The sequence below is a fragment of the Urocampus carinirostris genome, chromosome 3 (assembly GCF_059441175.1).
Source record: "Urocampus carinirostris isolate Australia breed hairy pipefish chromosome 3, RoL_Ucar_1.0, whole genome shotgun sequence".
Lineage (NCBI taxonomy): Eukaryota > Metazoa > Chordata > Actinopteri > Syngnathiformes > Syngnathidae > Urocampus > Urocampus carinirostris.
In genome coordinates, this window is record NC_142351.1 from 37,509,318 (window position 1) to 37,536,927 (window position 27,610).

The following is a 27,610-nucleotide window of genomic DNA, read 5'->3' on the forward strand; positions in this document are numbered from 1 at the left end:
TGGAATATAATATTGTGAATGTGCTTAATTGCTGTTGAGATTGTCATGATTGTTTTCTGTTTTAGTGTCAATAAATTTGTTCAAACCAAAAAAACTTCGGATCTATTGACACTAACAAAGATGTTATATAATGAAATTGTGAATATGCTTGATTGCTAATAAGATTTTCGAGAAGGTTTGTTCAAACCTCACTTTGTGTTTGCTGTTAAAAACGTCATATTGGAATATAATATTGTGAATGTGCTTAATTGCTGTTGAGATTGTCATGATTGTTTTTCTGTTTTTTAGTGTCAATAAATTTGTTCAAACCAAAAAAAGACACTAGAGTGACACAAACGCTCTCTAGTCGTTTTTATTTGGCTTTCATAAATAAGGATGTTGTATAATATTGAAATATAATATTGTGAATGTGCTTAATTGCTGTTGAGATTGTCATGATTGTTTTCTGTTATTAGTGTCAATAAATTTGTTCAAACCCAAAAAAATTCTTTCATGCTCTATGAAACCGTATACAAAGTCACAATTATACAATGATAGAATTTTTCAACAACAAAAAAAAACCTGCCTCACTGCACTCAACAAGTATGCTTAAATGTGAAGTAATCTTTTTTGTTTTCAAACCAGTAATCAAACTCTTTTTATAATCAAATTGAGGCATGAGTTAAACTGAAGCCTGGGGATCAAAATGTTGTTGCACGGGCTCAAACAATGCAGCTTCTTAATTACCTACATCTTCTTGGTCACCTTTACAGGCATCCCTCCTGTGGAGCTACAGTAGTACTCGAAAGACAAAATTAAACACCAAAGTCCATTCAAGATCCCCATAGATTCAACAATCACTCACAATTTTACATACCAACCAATTTTACATATATTATATTTTTTATTTCATGAAATGTAAATAAAAGGCAGAATAGATACTTTTACTTAAACAAAAAATAAAAAACATACAAGGACTAGTGTGGTCCTTCACAATTGCTTTTCTATCAACTCGGGCTTTTCCTAGCTCCTTTAAAATAAAGACCTTCACCCGACTTTGTTGTTCATAGGCCAACTGACTTCTTACACCCCCAAAAAATATTTTTACCCCTGACGGAAAATATGGTGATCGCCGCCATTGTCTTACTTATGTGATAAGAATCAGTGGAAATGTAGCTTTCCAAAACCCATATTTTTTCTTGTGAAGTAGGCAAGGACAAAATTATGAACTTGAATACACCATGACCACTGACTTAGAGTACCATCAACTAATGTAAGATTCACTGAGTAGTAGTCGCATTTGCGTTGAGTTGCAATATGGAAAATCACAAATGCAAATACCAGTAACTTCTTGTAATTAAAACAGTCTATTCATGCTCATACTTTATTTCTTTTGGGTTAATAAGCGGTCAATATATTTACTAATTCAAGGTTGGTTGGGTTTGGTTTGGTCCCTAGACCACCAGGATTGTAGGGGCACCATTTCCCGTGGTGTGTCTTGGGCAAGTCCATCCTGGTGGCACCCATCCCTCTCCAGGCCAACCTAATTAGGCAAATAAAGAAGGCAGCTCTATTGGATGAAAGCAAAGCCAGGTGAAAGTAAAAGGTAAAAGTAAAGGCAGAGCAATGTGTTAACCGTTTATATACTTTTAGAGCTCCAATTATAATACTGGTTTGCTCTTTAAAGGAAGTGTTATTTTTAGAAAAGTCTTACAAAAAATACCAATTCTCTCATTTTATTTTTCGCTCTATAGAGTGCTTCGAGGTCCTAAGATTACCCACAATGCATTGCTTGCGGGCATTTTGGAAGTCAACAAAGCTTTTCACTTCATTCTTATTGTTCAGCGAAACAGTTAGATTCTACATTGTAATGCCGAATACGTGCGTTATTGTTGGCTGTTGTAGCCGAGGGGAAAAGGGTGGGAAGGGCTTCTTTAGACTTCCGAAGTGTGTTTACGATCAGGGGATTGAAGCTCAGGAGAAAAGTGAACGGCGAAGACGAATGTGGCTGGCAGCTATCAACCGGTCGAGTTTGCCAAAGCTTGACTGTGTCCGTGTTTGTTCTGACCACTTTCTGACAGGTAAATTGAATTATTTATGATGTAGAATTTTTTTTTAAAAAGGTTATGGGACATGTGTACTTCATGTACATCTGTCGACACCATTCAAGTATGGCTAGGTTAAATACTGTAGGTGTTGCTTCTTGAGTAACATTTCTGAAAAAATATTCTTAAAAGATCTAGATGTTGATCTACTGTTGTAAAATTGTTTAAAAAATGTAAAATAATATTCTAACCATCTGTGACCCATGAGTATGTATAAGCACACTTAAAGTATGTCACATTGTTTATAACATAAGATTTTTAACTTAATAATCATCAATTTCCTTACAGGCAAACCACATCCTTGGGATGAGACTGATCCGGACTGGGCACCGAACAGGAATTTAGGCTACAGTCCACAAACCACTTCACCTAAAAAATCTGGACAGCGACACAAGAGACTTAAATCAAGAAAAGAAACAGTAAAGAAGACTGAGGCTGCGAAAAGTCTATTAGAATTAAGTGATTTTGTTCATGCTGAAGCAAATATGGAGGAATCATGGGGTGTTTTACCGCTAACCGGAATTGGATTTACATCGGATTGTGAAGATGGTGCATCACCTGTGCCAGCTTCAGAACTTAAAGCAGCTTCTAATGAAATAGAGAAGCTAAAAGAAGAAAACAAGAAGTTGCAACAGCAAAATGACACTGCAAATAATGCTGTACTCAAGATGAGAGGTAATACTCCTGAAGATTTCAAGAACAATGACAAAGTGAAATATTATACAGGACTTTCCAGTTTTGTGACTTTAATGGCATTGTTTTATTTGGTAGCCCCAGAGATGTCAGAAACAAAGACTTCATGTTTAACAAAATTTCAAAAACTTATAATGACATTGATGCGGCTTCGTCTGAATATGCCAATTACAGATCTTGGATATAGATTTGGTGTTTCCAAGTCCAGTGTTTCTAAAGCATTCATAGACACTTTGAACATTTTGTTTTTAGCACTGAATCGTTTAGTTCGATGGCCATCCCGTGAAGAATTACAAGACACTATGCCTATGGTGTTCAGGAAGTATTTTCGAAGGAAAATAACATGCATCATTGACTGTTTCGAAATATTTATTGACAGACCTTCAAACATGACAGCACGAGCCCAATCATGGTCATCATACAAACACCATAACACTGCCAAATATTTAATTGCTGTGACGCCACAAGGAACTGTCAGTTTTATTTCACGTGGCTGGGGAGGCAGGGTTAGTGACAAACATCTTGCTGCTAACTGCAACTTTATGAAAAACATTGTTCATGGTGATGTGATTTTAGCAGATCGTGGATTTGACATTCGAGAACTTGTTGGACTCGTAGGTGCGGAGGTGCTGTTTCCAGCCTTTAAGAGAGGAAAAGATCAACTCTCAGCAACGGAAGTGGAAAACACAAGAAAAATTGCCAATGTTAGAATACATGTCGAGAGAGTGATTGGGACTGTAAGACAGAAGTATGCCATCCTTGGTGGTAATTGTCCCATTGACTATCTCATCAATAAGACTGGAGATGAACATTGTTATTTAGATAAAATTGTTCATGTATGTTGTGCCTTAACAAACATGTGCCCCTCTGTGGTTCCTTTTGAATAAAAAACAATTATGTGTCATTGAATGTTCTGTTTTATGTTTAAAGAAGAAAAAGTTTAAACAAGTATATACCAAGAATACATAGTAAATGTGCATTTCATCCACTTTGATGAGATATTTCTTCTCTCTCAGTGGATAACATTATTAAATAACTACTTCACCATACACATGTATCAAACAAACATGTAACATAATTAACACCTTTAATTTACAATGGCAAAAATTAACGTTTTTTCAAACTTCGAAGGAAGCGCCTTTCACTGCAGTCCAGACAGTACCACTGCCCATCTGGCTCATTCTTCAAGTTCACACACGAGAAATGGAACCACTCGTATGGTTTGAAGGGACAGTCTTCTGACTCACACTGAATCATACGGCCAGATTCTGGACCTTGACAAACACAGTAAGAGGATTCCTCAACTTCCTTCTTTTTCCTTTATCTCTTTTTTTGTGGTTTCTGCTTTGTTGAACGTCCCTTGCTTGTTGATGGAGCAGCTGAATGAGTGACAACAGATTGGATGTTGCAGGAATTATCTGTCTGTTGAAGAGGCATGATGCTGGTCTGTGTCTGAGTTTTCTTCCTATGGGTAAAGTACTTTCCTACAAGTTCAGGCAAAACCACACACATGAAAAATTTGGTGGACTTGTCTACAATCTCGCTCCAAAGATCTGGTTGTGCTTCAATTCTCTCTGTAAACAAGTCTTTCTCAGTCCATACCACAAAATCACAGTAGTCTCTGTCAGAGAGGAATATCTGTGTCTGCACCTGATAAAAGTAAGAGTGTGTCCTCTTAAGGCGGAGGCCATTTTCGGTCTCTTCTAGGCATGACCCTTTACCTGCACGAACATTCTCATCCTTCATGCAATGTAGACATTTTATTTCAATACACCCCATGCCACAACAGTCACAGCTAACAAAGCCATCTGGCGATGCTCCGAGATGAGGATACTTGGCGTTCAGAACCAGCCCTGACTTGGAAATTTCAAAATTAGTATGGCCCATTTCAGTTGCATCCTTGTATTTCTCCCTCGCCACATCTTCGTTCTTGCACCCATACTGTACTGCTTCATTTGTAAATTTGTAGTCTGTGGGATAACAAATTTGTTTCAGAAGGCTGAAAGAGATGGGTTATCTGCTGGGGTATTGCATGCTGCCTTGATTCTAGATGCAGTTATTCTTCCGGTCCTAAATCGATGCCATAGCTTGTTGGAGGCCTGTTCTCTTGTTGCCACTTCCACATTCTTAGCTTCCTCCTCCGACACAGTGACTTTGTCTTTTAGAGGTAAACAATGTCCTCGGATGTCCTCCAAAGACATCATTTGGCAATCTTCTTCGTACAATTCGCTTAACATACCTGTAAGTGGGAACTTGGGCTGTAGAGATTGCGGCTTGTAGTTGGAATTGTACTTCACATCTACTGAGAGACATGCAGGCTTATCTGGGAGTATCGCTTTAAAGAAAGTGTCATATCTTGACTCTGGTATATTTGGTATTTTCTGGGGTGTCTAACATTCCTGTGCTACAACTGTTCCCCCTGCACTGTCTATCCTATTGTCCAGTTGTTTCTTCAATGTCTTTGAAGAAGTGAAATCCATTTCTGCCAGTAGTGAGTATGGAACAGACGTTTTTGATTTAGGAAGAAGCCAGTAGGCAGGTTTCTGTGTCACAGTAGTGGTCTCCCTCAGTCTTGTGGCAGCTTCAACATAGAACAAAAGGGAAGCAACATGAGAACCTCATTCCCCTAAACCTGCAACACAGTTGCAATGGGCACACAGAATTGATGATGACTTGTCAACAATGATCCATGGTTGTAAACTTGGCTGAGACAAACTCTGAGAATGTAGAACTTTCCCTTTCACAATCTTGTTTTCATCACCTTCGCTTGTGTGCACAGACACATCCCGAACCCAACCAGACACAAATCTGTCGTAGGCTTCCATACTTTTGTAATTTTGAAAATCCTTCAGTTCACAAAAGGGACTTGGGTGGAAAATAAGATAGTTGACAAGTTCGATGTAAGTCACACACAGCATCAAATCGGGATTAGACTTCCAGTCCTTGTTTTTAATTTTGTAGGGATCCAATTTTCCAATAAAATGCAACTTCGCAGCGTACCGCTCACGTGCTTCCTTGTCTAAACTCTCCACGTAGTTTTCCATAGTGTTGACAAAATCCGTACACAAACGAAGCTAGTTGAGTAAATAAATAGACAAACTGAGTAAATATTTGCTCCTCTCGCTATCGCCCCTTGTAATCGACAGACTTCCAAGATGGCGGCACGAAGCCGTGTTACTATTTTTAGCACAGAGCTCGGAGCCCTCTATTGCATTCTTGAACAGGATGTCCAAATTTAGTAGTACCTAAAACATGGGGCAGATGCAAACAAAATGTTTTAAAATCTAAGTGTTGTGGTGAACATAGAAGAAATTTAAAGAGTCAGCTCAATTAAAAAAAATATGTCGCAAAGAGAAAATGCACTTCAAAATAATTAAGTTTAAAAGCAGAATTGTCTGTAATTAAAAAGCAGCAGTTACACTATGCCTTGTTTCATAAAACTGTGAGGTGCACCATCCTGGGGCTCCATGCGCGAGGCTCCATCAGGGAACTTTTTCCCCAGAATCAAGTAAAATAGCACGTCCACTACACTCTCATTGAGTGTTTTGTTTACATCCTGCCTTCATATGACATATAGCACAGAGTATGAACATTGAGTAGTGAAGACACGAAGTGGAACAGGGTAAAGAGAAAAAAGTGTTCTCCAGAGAAGAGGAACATTGACGTACTGTAGCCATTAATTGTCACCGAAGGAGGTGGAGCCGAGGAAAGACTGTATTGTTTGCTACGTTAAAACTTTTGTCAGCGGACAGCATGAAGCCAAATAAATTAAACCGTCATAAACATTTTTAGACCCTCAAAATAAAGAAAGAAGACATCGACGGATTTGCACTTTCTTCTTGTTAGTGACATTGACCAGTGAATTCATTGAGTGACAGCAGTTTATCTGTGGATACAACAAGACAAAACAACTGTTAATAAACTCTAAATCAATTTGTATTAATTCATTGTATTATTCAAAGTATTATTAAGAGAAGAAAAGACTCACTAACAATTGGCTACAGATTTCAAGACATTGCCCCCTACTCACGCTGGTAAGAGAAAATGCGCCAAAAGAGATTTGGCATGCACGGATGTGACCTGTTACCACCGATATTGAACACTCATTGTTTTTCCCCACCAATTTTATGTGATTATTTAACAAAAGATTGATCTCTCGAAGCAGCCTATAAAAGGGTTAAATAACGTTTTCTCCTGAAGCGCATAGGAAAAATTTATTGTCAGTGCCCTTTCCCCTATTTCACGTGAGACTTATGTTTTGTTATGATTTGGTTCTAACTAAGGCCAACCCTGAAGCTACGTCCTTGTTGCTGAGTATTCATAGTCATCCTGCTTTGTGACTCCTTGTCAGTAAACCAGCGATCATAGTATTGGATAAGGAGTGCAGAACTGCTTGGTCCTTCTGTTAAAAAGCTCTGTATTGCAAAACGTGCTATTTCATTTATATCATCATGGCAAGAGGATTTCTTCTTCAGATGGTGGGCGTGACAAAAATGATTGAGAAGCTCTGCAAGGTTTGTTTTATTGTCAATTTGAAAGGAAGCCCAATTGGCAAGGGAAGAACTGAGAGAATTTAGTAACTTTGTATAACCATGCTATGCTATTAGGATCATTTGCTTTCCAGGGTGAGAACATTTTTCACGCCAATAAGTAGGAGCATCCAGTTTTATTTTATTTTTTTGAAGCTCTGCTTACGCTGACTCCAATTCCTTTTTGAGCTCTTTGCTTCATTTCCGCCCCTGGGAGAAGGTTGGCAGGTGGTTCTCACCTCCACAGACAGACCCGCCGAGACATGCGGAGAGGAATAATCATGCACAATATGCTGCATTTCTAACGCAAGATGCCAAAAGAAAATCTTCTCCTTGTTAGCGACATTGACGAGTCAGTGCAATTTTGTTGAGCTGCTACAGTTTATATATGCATGGAAAATCAACACATTAGGACACTCTGAATTAAATTGTATTATTCAAAGTGTTATAAAGGGAAGAAAAGACTCACTAACGATTGGCTACAGTCTGAATGGAACCCTATAACCTGTAACAAAAAGCTCAATATCTCAATTAATGTTGCTATATTTTATTTTACTGTATTTTAAATCTATATCTTCAATTTACTTTACTATGGTTTAAACATGTGCTGAAGCATTTGAATTCTGAAAATACTCACTACAGAAACCCAGAAGGATACCATTTTGCAAATTTGCAATCCCACTCCTAGATCTTACTTTATGCGTGCAAAGAAGCATTTTGGGGAGCAGCAGGACTTGAAAGCTGAAGTGAATCACCACGATCAACACCCTTGGAGACACTTAAACTAGAGTCTAGCTGGATTTGGTCAGAACTGGAGTAGGTCATATTTAAGTGACGGACTTGGGTGGCTAAAGGGGTAAAGTTGCTAAAAAAGCCAGTACATGTAAACCAGAAATTGCCGAACTTTCAGTTGGCTAAGCGAGTTAAACGGAAATATTTTGCAAAATGAAGTTACATGTCAAACTAACCCAATTGCTCTCCTTATTATTGATTGTGATCCCCTTATTAACCGATAATAAACCTTACTTACACAATGCAGCATTTTTCTCACAGCAAGACCAACTATGTAGAATAACGCAACAATATTAGCTATGTCCTATGTCGTTGTTGTCTGCTACTTGTGACTGAGACTCTCCGGATTAAAGCCAAAATGGGCACGACGATATCGGTCTGCCAAAGGAGTTTTTATTTGAAAAAATAAACAAAACCTCCTGTACATTGATTATTATACTGTATATACAATTTGAATTGATCAAGAAAAACATAAAATCCAGGGAAAACGAAGAAGTTGGTATGTACTTGGAACAGCTTAAAATGATAACAGCGGATAATAGTATGTAAGTGTCTATCACAAATGACTGACAAAGAAATCTAGTTTAAAAAATTAAAAAAGGTTGTAAAAGATTGCAAACACAAATTTGCACAGTTGTTAGCGCGTGTGAGGCACGGTTCTAAGGTCTTGGGAACCTCCTGTGTGGGTTCAAATCCAGCTACCGGACTTACTGTGCGGAGTTTGTATGTTCTCCACGTGCTTGCGTGGGTTTCCTCCGGGCACTCCGGTTTCCTCCCACATTCCAAAGACATGCATTTCAGGTGGATTGGCCAGTCCAAATTGTCCCTAGGTGTGAATGAGTGAGCGAGTTGTCTGTCCCCGTGTGCCCTGCGATTGGCTGGCAACCAGTTCAGGGTGTCCCCTGCCCACTGCCCGATGATTGCTGGGATGGGCTCTAGCACCCCGCGATCCTACTGCGGATAAGCGGTGCAGCTGATGAGATGAGATGAGATTTTGCTAATGCCTGAATAACCCTACAAAACGGTCTTTCAGGGATCAATAGTGGGAAAATGGTGTTGGAACACATTTTAAAAGTTGTGTTAAACTTTTAAAGAAGGATAATAATGTGTCTTTGGGAAAACAATTTACCCTCTCTTTTGGAAGTCTAAACTCAAACCTATCCGTGAAAAATGTTAACAAAATTGTTTACTCGTACAACTTTCTGATAAGATCATTTAAAAAAAATATCAATTAGCTGGAATAACAGTAGAATATCGCAGATACCCTGCTTTTTTTATCTTATGTTTTGCTTTTAAGCCTTTATTACATGGTTAGCCTCGAGTGCCCTGTCTAATCTCGTTGTAAACAATGTTCTCTCAGTTGTTATCACTGACAATAGACTTCTAATTCTTATCACATCTCATCAATATTCCCAATATGTTGTGGTTTTTTTTTTTTACATTAATTACTGATTTGTTGTCCCCTTTTAGTTGAAACACACTAATTGGTTCAACAAGAAGGTTGTTAAAAAATGAAAATCAATTTACAGAGCGTTTTCATCAAAAATCCATCTTCAAAATAGATGAAGAGAAGCAGTAGGATACAAACAGAGGACATCCAAAAACAACAGAGGCTGGGGAAGGGATTACTATAATCCATTTTGTAAATCATCGCTGACTTTTACAGCCAATTCCTTTATAGGGTCTTTCTATCTGGGTTGTGTATGGTGCCAAAGACAGGTCGGCCGTGCAGTGTCGTGCGGTTCGGAAAGAAGTTGCTGTTCTTGTGATGGTAGTTTCCAAATTGTATTTGATAAAAAGTCCAGGCCTGACTCGAAAGTAAAACGTGAATTTTTAAATTTTGTGGTAGCTAAAACATTTCTGACAAGTTTGGACCTCTGAAATAATGAGGGGAGTTTATAAAATCAATTATGTGTTCAAGCCTGGCCGTGCAAGCCCCTAAAGGCAGCAACATTAACCTAATCGATACAGTGCAATGCCATAAGACAAGTCAAATCTGCTTGGAGCTCGATACACTTTAAACTTAATTGTGTTTCAATTCAAGTTCCAATAAACTAAATTTGTGTTCATATTAATCTAAGGGTCTAAAACCAATAACAATTTTCCAAGTGTGCGGTATCTATTTCAGCAGCAATAAAACATTTGATGGCATGGAGGCAAGCACAAGACACTGGCAAAGTTAATTCACAGGAGAAAAGGTGACTATCATAAATGCTATCCGAAAAGGTCGTTAAACAAAATACGAGGCCGTCACAATGAAGAAGTTCTTTGCTCACTGACTTCAAGTCACCTTCATAATTTTTGGATCAGTAAACAAAGACCAAAGCTAAATCAAACTCTTGTAAAGATATTAATGAAGATGTTTAAGATCTTTGCAATGGTCGTAACTTATTTGTGTGTTTTTTCTGTTGCTGCTGAAAACACAAACAGATGAACCTCACAACTACAGTGTTTGTTAAATTCATTCACTCGCAACCATTGTCAGACTTTATTTGTATCCGTACACCAGGAATAGAAATTGGAGCGCTATAAGAAAGTAGTTGCCCCTTTCCTGATTTCTGTGGTTTCAGATCATCCCAAGGAAATACAATAAGTAGTTTTGAAATGTTGATATCATTTATTAAGGCATACAAAATCAATATCTATCTGGCCCGATGTAAAAAAGTTATTGCTCCCTGAACCTGATAGCAATTTGGGCCACTTTTGGCAGCGTTAACAGAAATCAAACATTTAGGATTACAGTGGAACCTCGGTTTTCGAACGCCTCTCATTTCGAACAAATCGGAGGCCGACCAAAAATTTCGAGAAATTCTTGCTTCGCTGTTCGGTCAAAAAATCGGAGTTCGAACGCCGGTAATGCGTGAGTGTCTACGCTAGAATGCGATGCTGAGCGGCGTACGGGTTTAGATCGATCTTTTCCTGACCAACTGTTATCGCGTGCGGACGCGCTTCGTTTTGCTTTCGCTTTTAATATAGGTTTAAGAAGTGTTTTAGCCCCTAAGCAAAGTTGCTACAGGTGAAAAAAGAGAAGTAGTGCATACAACTATTGCATTTAAGAAAGAAATAATAGCAAAATATGAAGAAGGTGTGTTGATCTTGCTAGGGAATACCCCATCGTCCACCTGCGCCTTCTGCTGACCACCACATGGTAGCGTAATCTTTCGTACAGAAGATTACGATAACGCGAACGTACGATTAGCCTGGGTTAGCTTTGTTTACGTAAAACATTCAAGTTAAACATTCAGGGTGTTGGAACGGAGCCCAACATTCAGGGTGTTGGAACGGAGCCCCCTTTCCAATGAACCGCTCACCACTTGTTGTGGAGACCTGGGTGCTAAATGACTTGTAAACAACCTGATTTTTTTTATTTTTACACGTTCATGTTAGCGTAATCTTTCGTTTGGAAGCTAATGTACGATTAGCCTGGGTTAGCTTTAGTTTACGTTAAATATTCAAGGTAAACATTCAGGGTGTTGGAACGGATTAAAACAATTTACATTATTTTTAATGGGAAAAATGATTTCGGTGATCGAACAAATCGGTTTTCGAACAGGGTTCTGGAACGGATTATGGTCGAGAACTGAGGTTCCAGTGTATTGGTAATGAGTCTTCCACAACGCTGTGGAGGAATTACGACCCACTCCCCTTTGCAAAATGGTTTCAAATCTGCCATAAGGGAGAGTTTTCTGGCATGAACAGCCTGTTTAAGGTCACACCATACCCTCTCAATTGTATTTGAATCCAGACTTTGACTTGGCCACATAAAAACCTTCATGTTTTAAGTGATTTAGAGGTGGACTCCCTGTTATGTTTCAGATTATTGTCCTGCTGCAGACGTAGTCCTTCAAGATCTTCTGGTAAACACAAGAATTCAGTATTCCATCAACCACAGCAAGGTCTCCTTGTCCTGAGGCAGCAAAGCAGCCCCAGACAATCACACCACCACCACCATACTGAATTGTTGGCATCATGTTCTTTCTGTCAAATGCTGTGCCATTTTTACAGCAGATATGACGTGGGGCACACAAATGTTTGACTCATCAGTCCACAGAATGTTTCCCAAAAAGTGTCTTTCTTGTAGTACAGTCTTAAACATTGACCTTAAGAAAATTCCTCAACAGCATTGTAAAAGAGTCATTACAATTATCATTCATTTCTGCTATCTCTGCCAAAGGTGGCTAACCACACTATTAGGTTCAGGAGGCAATTTATTTTCAAATAAGGCCAGATAGGTTTTGAATTTTGTGTGTGCTTTAATAAATTAAATCAATGTTCCATAACTGTATTCAGTATTTCCATATGTCGTCTCTGTGTGATATCAAAACAGGTTTAATGATCTGAAACTGTTGTGACTGATAAATTTGCAAAAAAACACAGTAATCAGGAAGAGGGAAAACACTTTTTCACACCACTGTATATTTTTGCCCATTTATAGTTGCAAATGCGCTGCCGTCAGGCATGTCACTACTGTTGACAATACGCGGGATGCCCCATTTGTGGTTGTGTCACATCCCTAGGTTCTGTACAATTGTTTATTTAAAAACTAAATTAACATCATCTTGTCAATTAGGCTAACTATGAATAATGGCCGCCAAAACGTCCTACTAATCATGTGGTTAAACCAAACATCTGGAGAAGATTAACGCACTTGACTAGATGTTAAAATCTGATTCCACTCCTTCCACCAGGGGGCGTTGAGCAGGTTTGGAACTGGGCAAAGATGTGTCCAATATCTATGCATCGGTCCCTAATTATACCCACCCTTTTATAAGGATATTTTGGACAGCACATATCGTCGGGTTTTTGGCATTTTTACCGCGTCTGTTTCGTTTGTTTGTTTACTTTTTACCCCCTTTTGGTAATAAATACCAAACCTCTTTTTTGAGTACCCATGCCTTCAGTTCCTGCCTTCCCAGCATGTGTACATCACCCCCAAAACTTAACACTAGGCCTAAAAGTACAGGTGAGACATTTTAATTAGTCCTCAGACTCTGCATGTGTGTCTTCTGGAAGTTGTTTGTTTTAGTTTCGGTAACCAAAAACTAAGCTAAGAAAGTTAGGTTTTGAATATTATTTGCAAATAGAACCCTACTCCAATGGCCAGAATACACTTGTAATTTTATTGTGAGACGGATAAAGCTGTTGTTGATTTTGGTTCGCAAAACAAATTGAAAGTTACACAGGCACAAGGGTGCATTCACCAATCGATTCAATCAAACCGTTTGGATGAAGAAATATATTGTGTGTATTTTGGAATCAAGAATTTAGATGATTGATGGCAATTCTCCTCATATTACATAATAGTCATCACAACATTTTTCGAAAATGACCAATCATGAGCAACTTGATGGCAGCACTTCATCTGCGTCAAACATTTTCTGACCTGCCTTCGCCTTTCCCTTTACTTGCGTACATACTTTTTTCATCAATAGTTTATGTTCTTTAATTCACTTTATTAATGATCTTTCCTATCTCATTGTTATTTTATGTGTTTTTTAAAACACGGGGAAAATTAAAGCATGTCAGAAATTATTATCCGAGACCAAGTGGTTGGAAAATGAATGATTGGTTTTGAATAGAGGTTAGCGTATATTAATTCACCATTTACAATTTTCAAATTTGGGATTTTTTTTGTATTCTTTCATTATTCGTAAACATATGTAAATTGATCAAAATTAAGCTTTTTTTTGCAGTGGAAAAAAAAAGCATGTCCACAAAATCTACAGCGATAACTTTGATACCTTCACATATCATTTTTAGATCTGAAGAGCATTATATAAACAAGCAGAGAAAGAAACTTTTACCAAAACTTTTTGAGACCTTTAGATTGCATTAAAAACGTGGGTGTTATTTTCGACTCTGAGCTCAATTTTGTTCCACATATGACTAGATAACTAAAATTATTTTTTTATCATTTCAAGTATATAGCCAGAGTCCGCACATTTAGGCAAACACGGAGGTACTGATGGATGCTTTTATTTCTTCTCGTTTAGATTATTGTAATGCCCTGCGCTCTGGGCTTTCCAAAAAGAGTATTGCTAGTTTGCAGCTGGGATGGTACTGTTTTATTGTATGCTAAATGTTTTTATACAGCACTTTGAGTGACCATTTTTGCCTAAAAAGTGCTTTACAAATAAAATTTATTTTTGTGTAAACATCCTTTTTGTGCTATTTCCTAAAAACTGTTGAGCTGTCTCCTCATTGATCAACACAAAGAACTAGCATGGATTAAGGCAAGCGGCTGGTAATCGTGTCTCCATTAATGTCAACAATATGTATTAGCGTCACTCCACCTCTGAAAAAAACAGTTGTAAGAAATATCTACCACCCTCCGTAGACTAGGATGCATATAACCTTGTTATCTGGGAATTATTGCAACTGTCTTAACAACTTCAGCAATTAAAACACAGCAGTTTATTTCCTACGCCGTTATAAACTATCCATGCGATTACTTATCACAAGTAAACGTAATTTGCTGCAATCCAGAACCTTTAAGGCAAGTGTAAATTGACGACCTAATTATGTTGCATCTGCAATTACTAGGTAGTGAAGCATCTGTAAGTAAAGCCAGTTGACAGCGCTCCTTCTGATGCCTGTAAAGTGTACATAACGACTTTAGGCGGTCTTTTAACACGGCCATGTTTCTGAAGCAGGTCTTCTACCATATGCTGCATTAATTTTTGAAATATATTTAATGACTTATAACACCGCTGATTACTTTGATGTATGGAAACACGGCCTCCATACTTTCGCTCTAACCTGTTTGATATTTATAGCAAATATTAAATTCCACACAGGCAAGCGGAGACATAGACATTAAGCAGAGAAGTGGAATTTCTTGTTCCAGGGAATCCCACAGAGGCTATATGACATTAAGCAAATGTAGTCTCCAAATAATAGCGAGCCAGCAGAGTGCATCTGTAAGTCGGACAGAGTAGTATTTGCCTTCTGGCCCTATACGTATAAGCAGGTTTGACAGTTAAACGAAAAGGTTGATTGTAGTGCATGACTGTAGGTTTAGGGAAGAGCCCCTCAGAGAGCCCACATCCACTGTTTCAATCTATTGTTCTGGTGTGTTCATTAGGTAAGCAGTGACAGGGCACGTAAGGTGAGCGCTGTCAATGAAGCGAACTCGCAGGAGTACTGACAGGGACAAGACCCGAGGCGGGCTTGACCCCAGAGATACCGAGGATCTGGAACATTGCACGCCCACCCGGCCTGTCCTGACAGCAGACATGTCTGAAAAGCAAAGGCTACATCTTGTATTGCTCAATGGAAGAATGTGCAAAGAGAGGAAGTTGCCATTCCTTTTGCTTTAGAATACAAAATGAATCGGTTCACTCATTTTGAGTCAAGTCAAGTCATTTTTATTTGTATAGCCCTTAATCACAAAGAGTCTCAGAGGGCTTCACAGGTTATTACACATGAGCAGTTTAGGTTATTCATATGCTTTGGAGTAGAAGTGAGTTTTAAGCTTAGATTTAAACATTTCCACTGAGGTTGCAGATCGGATCTCAGGGGGTAGAGCATTCCACAACACCGGTGCCCGGATGGAGAACGCTCTTGAACCAGCGGAACACTTCTTGGCTCTTGGGATCACCAGAAGACCGGCGCGCTCAGAACAAAGGGTTCGGGCCGGAACATAGGGGGAAATCACATCTGAAAGATATGAGGGGGAAAGTCCATGTATGATTTTGTATAATAATAAGAGAACCTTGAAATCACATCTTAGGCTAACAGGGAGCCAATGCAGGTTAGCCAAAATTGGGGTGATGTGATCAGACTTTTTTGTCCTAGTTAAAAGTCTCGCTGCGGCATTTTGTACCAGCTGAAGACTCTTGAGTCTGGTCATCGGAAGACGGTAGAGTAGCGCATTACAGTAATCGAGACGGGAGGTAACAAACGCGTGAATTATAATCTTCGCATCCGACTGAGACAGTATAGGACAAATTTTAGCTATCTTGTGTCATTTGTCATTCTGTGTGTCTAACACTTCATTGTGGTCTTACAGTCTACAACTTAATTTCTTGCAGCATTTATAAAGTTTGAAAGTGTGACATGGTCTTATAGTGTATAGCGTGATGTAACTAAGTTGCGCGTGGATTGTTAAGGGAAAATGGTGGAATATGTCACTGTATACCAACCGAATGACAGGAAAATATTATAGACCGTAGGCAGTAACATCACAAAAAGGCACAAAGTATGTTTAATTCAGCAAAATTGAGAATTATTTTTTGTGAACAAAGTCAACAACAACAAAATATTTTTGAGGCGATACAAATACTGTATAGAATGTGTGAGCCACTTCGTAGAACTTTTGTGTGTGACTTTTTCACTTAATATTGGGAAAGAAACGGGTAAAATCCCTTTTTAGACCAGTAAGTCAAATGGACAAACTTAGCAGCTCAAACGACCTGTTCATATTTACAGTAGCTTAGTTCACACATGAGTTAAACTTTAGTAGAATTGATCCTTTATGGCTGCACCCACCTTAAATACATTGTTAGTGTTGATGGGATCAACAATAATAATAATAATAATAATGCTCACAACAATTAGCAATAATCATTTAACTATAATATTGTATTATTATTCAATAAATATATGTTAGAAAATATAGATGTATAATAATGTTATCTTTATTAATATAGTTATTATTATAAAAGATCTAAAAAAGACCAAAAGGAGCAAACATTAGCCTTTTCCCGGCACTTATCCTTCTTACACTTACTAATGCATTTGGCGTTCAATTAAACCAGGTCGTCAGAATAACTTACTAGATATGAAATGGGCACCACAAACGCAGACATTCCTAATGATATCCTCAGTCCAGTCAGCTATTTTAATGGCTTGAGGCCACAGGCTTCTACTGTGCTTTTGAAAAGGCCTTTTTCCTCTTGGAATTGCAAAGAAAAAACGTTGTTACTTAAAATTAGGATTTGTACATACACACAACACCTGGGCATGTTGCTTCTGTAAATTGCGACTCGAAAAACGCAACTCAACATACAATTCTTCTCTCGTTCCATTCAAACTCGTCACGGTTGCCATGGCGCCCAGTTGGTCCCAGCCAGGTGGCGCCGGATTCTTTCGCGGTTCCCCTCTTTGGGAGTACTTAAACGCGGTCCTTTGAGCCGTAAGTTGTCTGAGCGTCTGTGATTGTTCTCTGAAACTTCTGCAAGACTCCTGTTAAACTGTGAAATGCCCAGTCTGTGAATTTGCCTGCAGCTTGTTTTTTGCCTGATTTGTTTGATTTTTACCACGTTTTTGTTTGGACTTCAATCCACTTCTGCGACCATCGATCCCCGGATCGAGTGTGCGCGCATTTCTCCTCTCCCTAGTAAATTGTGAGTATGTTACGCGAGTGGGTTCTACATTCTGTTTCCTGCCCTGTTCCGTGACAGAACCCTCAGGCCACAAACATGAACCCAGCGAACGCTCACACAAGCGCAGATTAGGGAGAGCTAGAAACTCCCTCCGCCTTGCAGCAGTTGGGCCGGACAAAGGGCGCCGTCTGGCGATCGCCCAGTGACGTCACCGCCCTTCAACTGCAGGTTGAGGGAAATTTACGAAGCTTACAGCGCCAGACGGAGCAATTAGTTTAGCGGACTGAGTTCCTTTCGCGTAAGCTAAATGAACTCCTGTCGGCAACGGCCTCGCCTCCCGGGGCCTCTCCTCCTGCCGCGCCGTCACCCTTCCTGCCCATTCGACCCACGGACCCGCCTACTATGGCAATTGCTGTGCCTCGAATGGGGTTTCTGGGAAGATTTGGCGACGAGCTGTCCGAGGTCCCCGTCGGCCTCAACGCCGCGCGTGTCTGCCTCAACGCAGAGCTTGTCGGCCTCAACGCCGCGCCTGACGGCCTCAACGCCGCGCCTGTCCACCAACCTTCCTTACCCATCTGTCAGTCAGACTCAATTGCTCCCCGATCGGACTCCCCGGCTCGTCTGTTTGACTCTGCTGATCGCCTGCCTGACTCCCCGGCTAGCCACTCCGATTCGTCTGCTCGCCACTCTGATTCGTCCGCCCGCCACTCCGATTCGTCTGCCCGCCACTCCGACTCTCCGGCTCGCCTGTCCGACTCTTCCTACTCGTCCGACTCTCCTGCAACACCCCATCTGTCCGAGGTTCCCGTCTGCTTGCCTGTCCGCCTGTCAGACTCGCTCGTCTGTTCACCTGCCATGCCCGTCTGTCCACCTTTCATACCGGTTTGTCAACCTGTCTGCCTGCCTGATTCACCAGTCCGCCTCTCTGATTCTTCTGCCCGCCACTCCGACTCGTCCGTCCGCCCGCCACTCCGATTCGTCCGCCTTCCGGCCCAGCCTCTCTCTGTTCCTGCTTTTTCAGAGGCTGAAATGGGGCCACCCTCCTCGGGAGCATCAGCCCATTCTGGGGTGCGATGTATTTTGTTTTTGTTGGGACTTCTGGTGCCGTCCCTTGAGCGGGGCAGGTCTGTCATGGTTGCCATGGCGCCCAGTTGGTCCCAGCCGGGTGGTGCCGGATTCTTTCGTGGTTGCCACGGCGCCCAATTGACCCCGCCCATGGACACCGGCTGGGACGCGTTAACTGATTGCTCCCTGGAAGTACTTAAACGCGGTCCTTTGAGCCGTTAGTTGTCTGAGCGTCAGTGATACTTCTCTGAAACGTCTGCAAGACTCCTGTTAACCTCTGTGAAATGCCTAGTCTGTGAATTTGCCTGCGTTTGATCCTGTTTTGTTTTTTGGCCTGATTAGTTTTACTTTTACCATGCTTTTGTTTGGATTTCAATCCACTTCTATGACCATTGATCCCCGGAGCGAGTGTGTGCGCATTCCTTCTCTCCCTATTAAATTGTGAGTACGTTACGCAAGTGGGTTCTACATTCTGTTTCCTGCCCTGGTAATTATATTGTTATGGATAGGCAGTATGCATGGTGGGAAATCCTTGTCCTCTATAGCAGTGTTTCTCAACTGGTGGGTCAGGATCCCAAAGTGGGTCATGGACCCAATTTCAGGGTTTTGCAGGCCTTTGCCAAGGCAAAATAATACTAAAAAGAAGAAAAGGGGGTCAATAATAATTCTTAACAGTAGATCGCAATAATGCCCTGCTCGATCTAATCCCTCTCTGTTCAGTCAATCGGCTCTGTCCTAATTGCGTTAGGGTGGCATTTCATTATGATTGTGTTTGTTTTCTTTTTCTGCTCTTAAAGATGGGTTACAAGAACATTTGTGATAAGGGAAGGAAAAGTGGAAAACTGACAACAACAATCAAGTCGAAGAAGGAAATAATTGGGAAATGCGTGTCTACCATTGAAGCACTACTGGATGGTCGAGTAAGTAGTTTAAAGATTTTATATTTTTAGCCTTTCACCAGTACATAACATTTATTATCGACACAAATGAATAGTTATCTATGTTCATGTTTTATTGTTTATTTGATCCAAATTTCTTTTAGTATGTGGTTATTTCAAATCTGTTTTAGGGGTTCGGTTATATGCGAGTATATACGATACTTGCAGTCGTTTTGGTTTTGCTGGTCATTGTGTTTTTTTTTTACAAAGGGTAAATATATTTTACTATCTTTGCTTTAAACTGCACAATACCTTCATTGAAAAAAAGTGAGATTAATAACAAAATTGGATTTTTTTTTTTTTTTTTGGGTTGCAGATTGTCATTGGAGTGGAATCGTGGGTTTTGAAGTCAGACCAGTTGAGAAGCACTGCTGTATTGCCATAGTCCATGCCAGTTTTCCTTGTCTCCAGCCCTAAAATCCGGTAGTTCGGAGAACACTATAAATAACAGACTTAAACAAGGCTGGCAAGGGAAGTCTCAAACCACCATTTCGTGTCCTTCAGGCATATCATGATTAAAACAGGAAGTGTGGTAGGGCTTTACAGCATTTTCTTTTCACTGGGCCAATCTGTCCCTGATCCTTTGTATGTACTGCAGCTTTACAATAACACTTTGTATTTGTGTGCACAGATAATAACACATATCATTTAAGCTTTTATCTGTATCTTTTCAAAGAATAATATTAATTAGTCACACACACACAATAGACAATATGTACGCACTGCTTACACGTTTATGCTAACTTGCAGTTATTCTAAAGCTTTGAGATACCGTCAAAGCCTTCAAAATATTCCCACATTGGCTAAAAAAACATGGTGTGAAATAACTGCATTCCTTTTTAATGCTCATTGTCCAAGACTGCAAAGTGATTAAAACACACAACTTCATTGCTTTAAAAATTATTCACTATTTCTAATACCTTTCATTAAATAATTTACACATTAGTTTTGTATCTCAACTAAAATAAGATAAAATAAAGTTAAACCGAGCTGATGCTGTAATACACGGCACACAGCAGTGACTATTGAAGGGACTATCGCAATGTTTAGCAAACAATTTCGACACCATTTAAGAACTAAATTTACATTTATGCTGTTTTGCTTTAAAATCTAATATATTTGATATTTCACCTTTAGAGTGCACTACTCGAGACCACTGAAAAACATCCCATCGCATTGGATTGAATCAAGCTTGAAGTTAACATCCATAACTAAAATTTCCCTGAAATATGTCACACGCTCATTAGCATAAAGTCCAACGAATAACAAAAAAATCCCCTGGCCCTGAAGCAGATGCGGGGGGTCTTGCTGTATTTTCTGCATGATAAAGCGCGCTGGATTATATGGCGCACCCCCCAAAATTGTCATTTGCAATATATTTTTCATACATAAGGCACACGTGAATATAAGGCGCATGAAATTGAGACTACAGTAAGAGATAGCGTGTTTAGTTGTGTGGGACACTTTGTACACCTACGCCAAATAATTATAAAGTGATTGATCAGTTGATAAATGTCGCTGTATAAAATCGCAAATCTATGTCTTCAACGCGATTTGAACTCACGGCAATGGAAGCACCAACACTTTACCGCTACATATAACATATGAAAAGGCATTAGAGCTGATCTCATAATCACACTTATTTGAAAATGACTTGCAAGGTGAATTTTGTTCTGAATTCTGATAGGTAAAACAGTCTCTCCACTTCTTCACTTGTGCATCAATAACACTGTGGTTTAATTTCTTTCATTCGCAATGTTATTGACGTACAGGTGAAGAGTGGGAGAAGGAAATTTTAACCTATCAGAATGCGGAACAAAATGCACGATATGCGATTCAGTGTTGTTGGCACCGTGAGTAAGAATAGTTTAATAATGAGATGATTTGAATGCCTTTTTGTACGTCATCTGTACCAGGTGTGGTCTAATAGGCAAAGTGTTGGCGCCTTTACCAATATGACTTGTTGCATACAATATATTGCTAATTGGGTCATTGATGAAAATTAAATGATGAATAATTGCTCAAGTACTGGACTATACAGGAATAGCTTGAAAACTTCAAGTATTAACGCACACCTATAAGGGGCCGGTCACACAGCCGTTTGTGGCTGAATCACGGCTAAAATTTTGCGGTTTTTTTTTTGCCCGTGGTTGCCCGCGATGGAAAATGCGCAAAATTGGCCAACCCGCTGTTCATCGGTGGTATGCCCGCATCGGTGGTATGCCCGCAAAACAGACGCCGGCGACTGTTCCGCTTCCTCATCGCGTCATTTCTGCGTCATTTTCTCGTGGGGACCACGGGTATAAAAGCTCCTGAGCCGGTGTTGTGCCCAAATCCGACTCCTACGCAACACCCCCACCCCCCACCCCCTCGCGTGAACGCGCATTCTGCTGCGATCGCTTTTGTTGTAAGCGTGCATTGACGTTGGTGACTTTTTCATCCGCGTTAACAAACGCATTTTGTAGAATACGATCGCACTTTATTGTTTAAATAAACGCGTTATATAGACTAGGATCTCCCAATTGTTATAATTAGCTCGCTTTATAGTTTTAATAAGCGTTTTATATAGAATATGATCGCTTTCGTTGGAAGCGCAGCAGAATGCGCGTTCACGCGAGGGGGGGAAGATTTACCGTTCGATTACGTTCACAACAAAAACAAAGACGGAATGGTTTAAGTTGTATTACATTTCCAACAAATGCAAGACGAAGTGGTTTTGGTTATATGTTTGCCATTACATTCCCTAAAAGTGAGATAAAACGAGGTAAAAGTGGTTGTAGTAGCGAGGGGATGCAAATCCCGGCAGGGATGCATTTCTCGGATAACACCGGGCTGTAGAAGTCCCGTGAAGATCAAGATTTCAAGCTATGGCATCATTATTATTTTATTATCTTGAAAAGAAATGTCAAGAAATAAAAATGGATTAAGACGAGGTCACTGCGCTGACGGGGATCCATGTTCACCCCCTTGACGTATCGCGCACAACTGACGTGTGCTCGGCAAATCGCGCTGTATATACGCGGAGAAAGGCGTTTGACTGTCACACGCGTAACACGCTAATTTCACGTAATAACACCGCGATACAGGCGCAGAACATGCTATTACCATGCTCCACCCACGATTACCCGCTGAAATTTCCCGTCCTACCCATGTGTAACCACGCCCTGGCTGCGGCCAGAGCACGTCGTTCCGCGTCATTTCCGCGTCTTTACCCCGTGTTGACCCCGTGTGCGGCACGCGGTTTAACACGTGCTCAAACTTTTGAGCAGCTCAAAAGTTTTGCGCGCGGCCAACCACGTGTTAATTTCCGACCGCGAGTAAATCACTGCTGTATCTCGTCTATATGGCGGTCTCAAAACGTCCAACAGTGCCCAACAGCATCCGTTTCACGGCCAGAGATTTCTTGCCGTGGTTCAGCCTTGATGCGCTCGTGAAAGGCTGTGTACCCGCGCTCTGAAGAATTGAGCAGCGCAAAACTTTTTCGCGCTGCCACCCGCGCGGGAATTTCCGACCGCGTGTTAAGCACTGATGTATCTAGTCTGTATGGCGATCTCAGAGCGTCCAATAGCGTCCGCCTCACAGGCAGAAAATTCTGGCCGTGATTTAGCCGCAAACGGTTGTGTGACCGGCCCCTAAGTACTGTATGCATTTCCAATCTCATCCACCATATACACCAGTACAAAGCCCAGTGAAAGTAATGCCCCCCGCAATAACTTTTTGTCATCTTGCCACATTTCAGCCTTCAAAATTAGGCTAAATAACTGAAATTATTTTCTATTGATCTACAACATGTGAGACCCAATCGTGACGTGGCACCAAATTATTTCAACCTTCTATTTCATATCTATAAATAAATAAATTAAAGTAGGTTTTGCAGGTTCTCTCAGTTTAACCAACTGGCTCCAGAAGTTCCCTGATGACTGAATCCCTGGATGTTCCAATGACAACCAAAATGACTAACAATGACAAACAGAGTGCATCAAGTATCAGTTTAAATGCATCTGCTCTGTGATGGACTCAGAGGTGTGTGAATGCAAGCACTGGAGAACCGCCAGTTTCATGAAGACCAGTGAACACACCAGGCAGGTCCGGGATAAAGATGTGGAAAAGTTCAAAGCAGAAATATGATACAAGAAGATTTTGCAACATTTACACATCCCTCAGAGCACTGTGAGAGCTATTAACATCAAAATGGAGAGACCAAAAAAGCACAGCAAACCAACCACCAACACCTGGTGGACCCTCCAAACTGTCAACGCAAGCATGAAGAAAACTAATCAGAGAAGCAACCAGGGTGTCCATAATCACAGTGGATGACCTGCAGGCATACACAGCTGAGTTGGGACAATCTGTGCATAAAACAACCATTAGTCATATTCTGAATACACCTGCCCTTAGTGTACGAGAGGCAAGAAGAAAGCAATTTCTGAAAGAATACCATAAAAAGGCCCATTTAACGTTTGCATGAAGCCTCACAGTGGGCAGGGTTACCAGCCAATCACATGGCTCCAGTATTTCTATTTATTTCTATTCCTATTCATGTTTGCTTCAAATTCAAATAAACAGAAACCCCCTTATGTAGTGTTTGGCTGAACTCAGAATCTTCTTCCAACAATCCAGCAGTGAGCAGAGCTTTACTACCCTTGTGAGCTGCGAGCTTGTCCGCACACATCGGATCATTCTTTGTCTGACGGCCACATGAACCTTCGATGACCCGTCACTCTGAATGCCGGCCGGCAGCCTTCGGAGGTTGACGTTTGGCCTCGTGCCCGAGCCCAAAGAGCACACAGTCTCTGTCGGGTGCAGGGCCTAGCATCCCAGCTTAAGCTCTTAAGAAAAACCCACAATCCAAAACATTTACTTGCATCTTAATTTACATAGCAAAGGCGGCGAGATTAATATCATGAGCTGCTGAACAGTGCGAAATGGAGCGAAAGATGCAAAGGTTGCAACGCTGCAAGCCGGTCTTGGAGCCAGAGGCGGAGCTCAACACAAATGGAAAAGGACGTCTGAAAACAAAAAAGAGAGAAGTGCTAAAATAGTTGAAATTAGACTGATCGCCTACGAGCTTAAATATCTCAACTTGCTAACACGAAAACACTTCTGTGTTCACCATCACTCAAGTGGAAAAAGGAAGCTTTTTGACCCGTTGAAACTCCAAATATATTATCTGGTTACACGCAAATGTTGTTTAACTGCCTGTTAAAGTCTCATCTCATCTCATTAGCTGCACCGCTTATCCTCAGTAGGGTCGCGGGGGTGCTGGAGCCCATCCCAGCAATCATCGGGCAGTGGACACCCTGAACTGGTTGCCAGCCAATCGCAGGGCACACAGGGACAGACAACTCGCTCGCTCATTCACACCTAGGGACAATTTGGACGGGCCAATCCACCTGAAACGCAAGTCTTTGGAATGTGGGAGGAAACCGGAGTGCCCGGAGGAAACTCATGCAAGCACGGGGAGAACATACAAACGCCGCACAGGAAGTCTGGTAGCTGGATTTGAACCCACACAGGAGGTTCCCAAGACCTTAGAACTGAGCCACACAAGCGCGAACCACTGCGCCGCCGTGCTGCCTCTCATAAAGTCAATGAAACAAAACAAAATAAAAGAATAGTCTTTGTTGTCATTGAAATGAACGTGGTGAAAAATTTGATGCTACAAGATTAGACATGGTAATGCAGGGTAAACATCTAATGACAACTTTAAAGTAAACAATAAAATAAAAGACCTTCAGAATAAATAGACAAAGATATTTACAACATAGGTCCTCGAGACTGTTATAACAATAGTGCAAAGAAAAGTGGTGCAAAAACATTAGCAGCAACACAAATTCCCAAATAAATCTCAAGATATTTTCAGTTTTGCATGCTCGTTTACTGTGGTGATGGCGCTTGAGAAGAAGCTGTCTTTGAAACTGTCCTAGTTTCAGGGGATCTAAAGTGTTTACCACTCAGGTAAAGAGAGGGGCGGAGCTGTCAACTAATAACCTGGTGGTGAGTTGGCTCCGATGGTTGGGGAAGAAGCATGACACGGCAGACTCAAGCGTGTTTTGAGGGTCTGTTAGGAACGGCTAGCAGTATATCCGGTCAGAAAGAGTTTTGATTCACACCTCAGGAAGAACTTTGCTCGTGTCCTGAGGGAGACTATGAGCATTGAGTCAGAGTGGACCATGTTCCGTGCCTGCATCATCGGGATGTCTGATCGAAGCTGTGGCTGTAAGGTAGTTGGTGCCTGTCGTGGCGGCAACCCTCAGAGCCGTTGGTCACCGGCGGTAAGGGATGTGTCAAGCTGAAGGAGTCTTTTAGGGCCAACTTGGCCTGTAGGACTCTGGAAGCAGCTGAGGGGTATTGGCTGGCCAAGCAGAATGCAGCTTTAACAGTTAGCAAGGCTAAAACTCGGGCATGGTAGTAAGTCGGGTTCGTATTCAGTGGGAGTTGCACTCCACCAGGGCTTCCTTTTGTCACAGATCCTGCTCATAACTTTAATGGACAGAATTCCTAAGCGGAGCCTTAGTGGGGAAGTGGCCCGTTCTGGGAGCTTTAGCAATGCATCTCTGCTTTTTGCAGATGATGGATGCTGTTGGATTCCTCAAGCCGTGATCTTCAGCTCTCACTGCAGCGATTTGCAGTCGAGTGCAAAACAGTCGAGATGAAGATCAGCACCTCCAAGTCGGAGATTATGGTACTCTGCCGGAACAGGGCGGCGCTCCTTCCGGGTTGGGGACAAGATCTTGCCCCAAGTGGAGGAGTTCAGGGTCTTGTTCACGAGTGAGGGTAGGATGGAACGGGAGATCGACAGACGGATCGTTGCAGCATCTGCCATCATGCATGTCGTGGTGAAGAGGGAGCCGAGCCAAAAGGCAAATCTCTCGATCTACCAGTCAATCTACGTTCCTACCCTCACCTCTGGTCATGAACTGTGGCTCATGACCGAAAGAACAAAATCCCGGACAAATGTGGCTGAAATGAGTTTCCTCACCAGGGTTGCTGGGCTCTACCTTAGAGATAAGGTGAAAAGCTAAGTCATCCGGGTGGGACTCAGTATAGAGCTGCTGCTAGACTCCTCTGCATTGAGAGGAGCCAGTTTGAGATGGTTCGGGCAACTCATAAGCCTGTTCCCTGGACGCCTCCTTGCATTCACATACATACACATACACATACACACACACTTACATATTTATATATAAATGTGTGTGTGTGTGTGTGTATATATATAGTACTCATTTATTATTGCAACGAACCAAAATATAATTTCTAGTCCCTTTTACAAATACTTACTTGAGGACAGGTAATAATATAGCTTTGTTACAAATACCACAATATTAATCCACAGTAAAGTTTCCCTGATTGGCATTTGTATTAAGGTCCTTCCAGTGCCAAATGAAGAGCCCTAAAAATGTACAAAATTATTTTTAAGGTTTTCAAACATGCTCAAACACAACTTGGCAGTAGGCAGGGAGCAGCGACATGAAATGAAGGCGTAAACCATCTTCCGGGCCAGATTTTATGCGAAGGTTCTGAACTGCTTGCACTCAATTGCAAGAAATTACCTGCTCTCTGACCCTGCACTGCACCAGGTGCACTCACAAGCGAGGGCTCGCTTTATTTTCATGAGACCTTCCGCCTGCGCATGAATATTTACCACGCTCCTCAACAAGTGTGATGGGGTCAGTAAGACTACACCGAGTAATCAGAATCCAAGCCATAGGTTAATAACTGCATTTTCTCCCGCTATCGGCATCTAATCTGATTAGGACCAACTGAATTTTCCAGGTGTTATCGATCACATGCTGCCTGGTTTTGCGCTGAGGACATCAGTGAGTTGCTTTCCTCTATCACAGGTATGACTGTAAATAGATATAAGATTTGCAACCACTGGAAAATACTGACTAGCTCATCTTGAAATAATATGCATTTGTTCATTCATTAAAAATAACAAAAAAAAAAACAAATACATTACAAAATTACGAGTGTTCAAGATAGTCTACTGGCAGACTAAACACACAAGACGAGGCCCAACCCTTACTATATTAAACCAGAAATCCGGGGACTGATTTTAAGAGATTTGATTAAAATTTTGGAAATACTGTAGTTAATGATTTCTCATTTGAATTTTAAATCCCATTTAGCAGATTTAAAAAACTAGCTCAATGTGCCAAGCCACATTGCTGATTAAAATC

At 41.0% G+C, this 27,610-nt stretch overlaps 1 protein-coding gene across 1 annotated transcript; it reads left to right on the plus strand.

Moving 5' to 3' along the window:
* The first annotated feature begins 1,849 nt into the window (after positions 1 to 1,849).
* Positions 1,850 to 3,681, plus strand: LOC148369601 (uncharacterized). Its single transcript, XM_088329983.1, has 2 exons — positions 1,850 to 2,060; positions 2,373 to 3,681. Exons 1-2 carry the CDS (start codon positions 1,850 to 1,852, stop codon positions 3,662 to 3,664), a joined length of 1,503 nt encoding a protein of 500 aa, XP_088186109.1. The 3' UTR covers positions 3,665 to 3,681.
* Positions 3,682 to 27,610: the final 23,929 nt, after the last annotated feature.